Source organism: Miscanthus floridulus, chromosome 7 (genome assembly GCF_019320115.1).
Source record: "Miscanthus floridulus cultivar M001 chromosome 7, ASM1932011v1, whole genome shotgun sequence".
Classification (NCBI taxonomy): Eukaryota; Viridiplantae; Streptophyta; class Magnoliopsida; order Poales; family Poaceae; genus Miscanthus; species Miscanthus floridulus.
In genome coordinates, this window is record NC_089586.1 from 30,147,195 (window position 1) to 30,153,732 (window position 6,538).

General features: G+C 45.3%; 1 protein-coding gene across 1 annotated transcript; it reads right to left on the bottom strand.

Moving 5' to 3' along the window:
* Positions 1 to 5,266: 5,266 nt before the first annotated feature.
* On the bottom strand, positions 5,267 to 6,232 carry LOC136465292 (ultraviolet-B receptor UVR8-like). The gene is made up of 2 exons (XM_066464086.1): positions 6,136 to 6,232; positions 5,267 to 5,751 (listed from the first exon to the last, which is right to left on the bottom strand). The coding sequence occupies exons 1-2, from the start codon at positions 6,230 to 6,232 to the stop codon at positions 5,267 to 5,269; spliced, it is 582 nt and encodes a 193-aa protein (XP_066320183.1).
* Positions 6,233 to 6,538: the final 306 nt, after the last annotated feature.

A 6,538-nucleotide genomic window follows, 5' to 3' on the forward strand; every position in this document is an offset into this window, starting at 1 on the left:
TCTGTAGTCACCTCCATTTACTATAATTTTATATACTAATTTACCATAATGTCAATACATATTTACGATAGTTGGGTTACTATAACACATGGGGATATTTACCATAACATTATATTAAACCACTTAGTAAGGAGTTACTATAATCTCATAAATTAACATAGTAATTATCATAACTCAAAGTGGCTACAGAATAAGTTATTCTGTAGCCAGCTACAGGATAGTAGTTCTATATATATATATATATATATATATATATATATATATATATATATATATATATATAAAAGTTACTGTCAGTACTGTCAGTAAGTCTTGCTAATCAAAGTATAACATTTCAGATCAAGTCAAAGCATATCATTTTAGATAAAAAAATATATACAAAAAGGAGTAAAATGAATGTAGAGAACATTGTTCATGGAACATCGGCAAAGATTACTTTCAGAAGGAAAGAATGATTCAAGTAATACTGAACGTGAGGCAATGATTTCTGTTTATATAGAAGTAAGAAGACAATGAAGAAAACATCATGCACATCTAAGGATTTGCACCAACAGTTGGTTGTGCAGAGTTGGCACATATCATATCTCAAGGCAAAGGTGGACCACCAAACACCAATAAATTTTGTGTAAAGATTGGATTACAATCTGTTACTAACTAGGGCATTTACAGAAATCAATAGAATATTTTACATGGTTAACGCCTGGCCACCCATCAGTACTAACGACAATATATTGCAATTTATGCAAGAAATGAATGGGTGGATTGCTAAACATCACCCTACTTGTAGGCTCCATATATCCAAATAAATATAAGAGAGATTAAATATCCTAGACAGTGCTTATGACGGTCCAAGGAGAATAGAAGACCTATGAAGCTACGACTATGAAAATGTTCACACTAAGAATCTATCCTCCCTTCTAGAGTCTAGCCCCACAGGCAAATGGCTGAACATTGAACTTCCTGAATAAGCACTAAGCTTTATCACTTCAATTGTTCTTTTTTCCATTCACTAATTGCATAATTTATTGCCCCTCAAGGCATGGGCTCCAACTCTGAGGACGATGTTTCCGCCTCGTCTAACCCCAAGGCGTGGGCTCCGACTCCTCCGACCCCAGGGCGCGGGCTCCGACTCGTCCGGTCCCATGGGGAGGGCTCCGCCTCGTCCGACCCCCGAGGGTCGCATTCCGTCTCGCCCAACCCCCAAGGCGACATTTCCGCCTCGCCCGTTCCTGGGGGTCGGATTTGCTACCGGACAAAAGTAGTGGCCCCAGGGTGGGACCACTGCCGCTTCAACCACTACGGCGTGGAGGCACACGCCTGGAGCACGTCTCGGGCGCGTCCTGATGCGAGTGGCGGTCGCATTAGGCCATGCTAGGAGACTCACGTCGCCCACCGCGTCAACGGGGCATCACTGTGCTACCAACTCCCTGTCTGACCACCGTCCAACGTTAGTCGACCGGCGTTAATTGACTGGCACTGTACCGCCAGCCCCCCGTATGGCCTCTGTCATGGGACCCTTTGACCATTCCGTCCGCTCGGATGTGATGGAAGACAAGAACAGCGCACAACGCCCGCAAGTATGCTGCAGCGGTCAATAGGACCCCGGTGCAACGCCGCTGCCACCACGATCTACAGGGTCAACGGGACCCACGTGAAGAAGAGGACGACACACCCCCGGGAGCCTTATTTTTCCCTCTTCCCTTCTCTCGATCTCTGGTATCCTGTTCTCTTCCCTTGGTCTATAAAAGGAAAGGCAGGGCACCGTTCAGAGAGATAGATCAATCGACCGATAGATCGAGCATTAGAAGCATCGAGCAATCAAACCACAGAGACTTGAGAGCTCTTCCCTCTCTCGCCAGTTTGTAACCCCCTACTACAAACTCAGTGCTAGTAACACGGGCAGCTCGAAACTGAACGTAGGGACATTCGGCCCGAACCGGTATAATCCTTGTGTCATCTTATCACACCATCCGGGTCAGACGCACATTATACAAATTTACTAGTCGGCTGTTCAAAACACCGACACTAGAGGTAGTGATAAAGAAATGCAAAGACAACAAATCAACTGATAGTCTTTCAGGCACAAACATATTTAAGCTTATTCATGGAAACTAGTCAATAAAGCTCGAGACAGATGCATCAAAGAAAAAAACAGCATCTTGTGATCAGAAAAGTACTTTTCAAGATTATGGATGACCAAGAAGGATGATGGGTTCTTGCATCACAATCCTGTAACCTCCCTTCATTAGTGGGCTCTACGCATGGAAGATTCCTCACATTTTCAACCTTTCATAGTAGCAAAATAAGAGGACAACTAGTTGATCATTAGGCCTACAATATAGCAATTATTTAAGTGAACACTTGCCATTAAGCAAACGGTATGCACATAGGCATCAAATAAAGGGGGCTGTTAAGCAAAAGACAAAAGGAAACAAAAGTTCCAAATCTTATCACAGTGGTTATTAAAGTGCAAGGCCTACGTGAAATTATCAGGCATACAGATTGATCAGATCAAACTTCGGTGCAAACTGAAACAATTATGGGACACTTGAAAGCAGGTAGTTAATAATAATTCTGGAATCATAGTATTTTATTTTACTTAGTTTGATACAAGTAGAAGATTCAATAACAATAGCAGATTCCTAAATTCCATTACTTTGCACTGTTCCCAGCCATCTATCTACCTTTTCTTTGGATGACTGTGTAAAGTCACAAGTTACAACTTTCACCCAATATACAGACCAACTTAAACAGAAAACACTTAGATAATGAAAAGTTGTCAAAACAAATAAACAATGTAACTTTCAGAGTTGGTGTGCTATTACACTTATCAATAAACTACTAGCCTAGCGACCATATTTTACAAGGTATTTGCTAACATGTCTTGAAAGACAGCACCTATTAAAATTAGGCCTTTGGGAGAAAATAAGGCATATGTGGAGATATAAAAAATTTGGATCCTATATACAAGGTTTTAGCAGCATGAAGTCATAACTGAAATCAGAAAGCAAATAGTATATTTCCATATGTAAATTATTTATTGCCTCAACTCTGAGTAAACAATAATAGCCATGAACAAATGAGTAAACAACAACAGCATAGGTTTATCATTTGGCTTAGTCAAGGACCTATAAGTCTGATCCACGAACAAATAATAACCGCCTGTTCAGATATAAATACACTGACCAGTGACCACAGTACTTTAAAGTTTAAACTGAACCATTTCAGATAATCATATATGTTGAAATCTACTGCTCATCAGGGGAAAACAACTGAAAACTTCAGTTCTTGAGAAAATACATCACATATGCAAATAGCAAACTCATTTCAAGGCACGCTGGTGAGTCAGAAAAAAAATTATCAACTTGTTAGAGAATTAACAGGTGAAGAATCAACCTGTGAAGAATCAACAGGTTAGAGAATTAACATCCCATGGACATCACATAAATCAATGATACCACGAAGCACTAACCACATTGATATCTATAAGGCATTCCTTCTAAAGTAGTTGATTCTTTCACTGCAAGGGTCTGGAATCAACTTTGTGCTTAAACGATTACTATGTTTGTCATCAGTGCCTGCTGTTTTCTGTGCCCATGCAGAAGAACATATTTTCCCATATAATGTGATATTCCAATCTTCATGGCAGCCCTAATTCGCAGCAGGATTTGAATGTATACACTGTAGACACAGGATAACTCGAATAAACCTAGCTCAATTCAGAAGAACTAGTTGATGAAATCCTAGAAATGATTTGGGGTGGAAAGAATACCAATATTCATTTGCCACACCAAGGGGCAAGGGTATGAAAGGAAGAGTCGGTTATCCACTTTTGAGAGGTAGACATATGAAAAGAGATACTGAAATGCACTTGCAGTGGCATTGCAGCACTCCTACCTTTTCTGAATTCTTGAATACACAAGATGGAGGTATGCATATCTTATTGGCCACTAGTGCTCAGTTTCAGTTGCTCAAACACAAAGATAATGCAAAGTATAATCTTACCATTAATTTTTAGCTTCATTGAAGCACAGCAATGATAGCACCGGGACACTAATCAGAATCACCTAAAAGAGGACTTTTTGCCATGCTTGCATACTGCATTCGCTTACATAATGCATTCAGTCCCATGGTCATAGCTAGGGGTATTCATGTGTATTCACATGAACACATGAATACCCATGATTTTATATAGAAATTTAGCATATATCATGTAGTATTAATACATGTATAAAAACCAGAATATTACTCCATGGTTCAGGCTTAAAGGAATTTCAATAAGAGCACAGTAATTTTTCTTCACTTTCATGTTGATATTTTTGTGGTATGTATTGTATTGGTCAAATAAAAAGCACAGTGAATACCCAGCTGTTAAATTCTGGCTATGCCACTCTTAAGAATACATCATATGGATCCTTAAATGGACAAATTGTGTGAAATAAGAAAACACTCACATAATGACACAAATCAACATTTCTGTGATAGAGGCTCAGATGAATTATGTGAAACAGGAGAACACTCACATTGATCAACATTCCTTTCTACAAAGACTGAGCACAGATGTTTAGTACATTATTGCAACGCTACGAGGTTCTGTGAACATGTGAAGCAGAAAAAAATATGTGACTCTGCACGGAAGCGTCCACCTCTGTCACACGTCATCCCCGGCGCCGTCGAGGGCCTTGAGGCCCTCGGCCACCGCCCGTGCGCGGTTCTGCGCTTGCCTCTCCACCGCCACGAAGTAGAGGCCTGTACGGAAACACCAGAGGAGCGAGACCGCGGCAACGGGGAGAAGTGGTTAGGGGAAGAAGACCGCGACGGAATGGGAGCAGAATAGCAGGGGGTAGGGCTTTTAGGTACGGGCGCTTACTCATGGCGCTGCCCAGGGCGCAGATCCCTAGGATGCGCTGCGACCACCTGTCTCCCACCACGCCCCGGCCTCCCAGCCCCATCCTCCGGTCGCCGCCGCCGGCAAAGCCGCTCGCTTCGACTTGGGCTCTGTCGTCTCTGTCGCCGACCGCTCCGGCTGTTCGCGGCGTGCGTGCGCGCCCGATGAATGGGCTCTACGTGTGAGATCTCAGCCTTTTGAGCTTGGGCCGTTGAGAGAGGAGCGCTGCGGCCTGGATATAATCGAAGGAGAGAAAACTGGCCATACTCCTTCGAGAAAGAGAAAATGGCGCCACTTTCAGCTTCTTCAGACAGATTATGGATACCCATACAACTAACAATTATAGTACAGTATCTTTCAGTGAACCAGCATGCCAACCTACTCGGAGACCAGGAGGAGACTATGGTCCATCCCTGCTGCAACTTGCAAGACTTCCACCCCTTCCAGGGTATCTACAAGACACGGCTCCGCCTCATCAATGGAGCTGCCCAGACCTAACCTGCCATTCCTGCCTGATCCCCAGGTCCAAACTTCACTTTTGGACGTGAGAGCAACTGAATGGACTCGACCAGCCGAGGCTGTTACCAGCCTCTCCGTGCTCAGACAGTCCACCAGTGCAGGGATGTCCTCTTGACCAGGCCGTCTGAGCTGGGAGCTGCAGTTCCACCCCCATGAGAGGAGGCCAGTTTCCACGCCGTCAGTGCCCTCAGTCATTGTATGGCATAATGCTAGAGAGTGACCGACACTTGCTGACATGGAGAATGGCTTGTAGCTCATGCCGACAGGAAGAAATTTGGGCGGCCCTGCCTTCCTACCCAGTTGTCCGTAAGTGTTGTCACCACCGCTCACTACAATGCCATCAGCTGGAAAATTACAGAAACCATATGAGATGGTGGTAGGCATAGATTTGAAAATAAGAATACCCCAAAAGGCTAATTTGAGAATGATAGATGGTCACTGTGTTTCATTTTCCGTAGTGTGTTTCCTAAGAGGCTAAGATGACATAATCTTTTCCTATGTTGATCCTATAAGCAACATTAGCAATAGCGTCCTAGTGGCAGCAGCCAGAGCGGAGGCGGAAGCGGCGGTGGCGGCGGATGCAGCGCGTGCGGCGGCAGCGGAGGTCGAGGTTCTGCGCGGTAGCATCAGCAGCTCCATTTCTGCTGACGACAACGCCGATGCGGACCTCGAGCTGCTGGGAGGGAGGCAGCGCAAGCGTGGGCGGCGTAGTGGGCAGCCGCGCGCACCCACGAGCGCGACGGCAACCCAGACAGGTGCGAATGCGCCGGCGGCGCTCCTAGATGAGGCGCGCACGGCGGTGGCGCTCCTGGAGGAGGCGCGCATGGCAACGGTGGCGGACGGGTCGATGGAGAGGGCGACCTTCACAAGCAGCGTGCCTCTCTCTCTCCCTGGATCGGTACCGTGGTTACCACGGGCTCCAGGCTGTTGTCAGGGATGTCGGCCCCGGCGGTGGGTGGCCTACCCTCACTAAGACCAACTACGTCGAGTGGGCTGCGGTGATGAGGGTAAAGTTCTAGGTGCGGCACATGTGGGAGGCAGTCCGGTACGACGACGTCGACTATGACCAGGATCGACGGGCGCTGGATGCCCTCATCGCTGCAGTCCCGTCCAAGATGCAGTTCTCGCTTA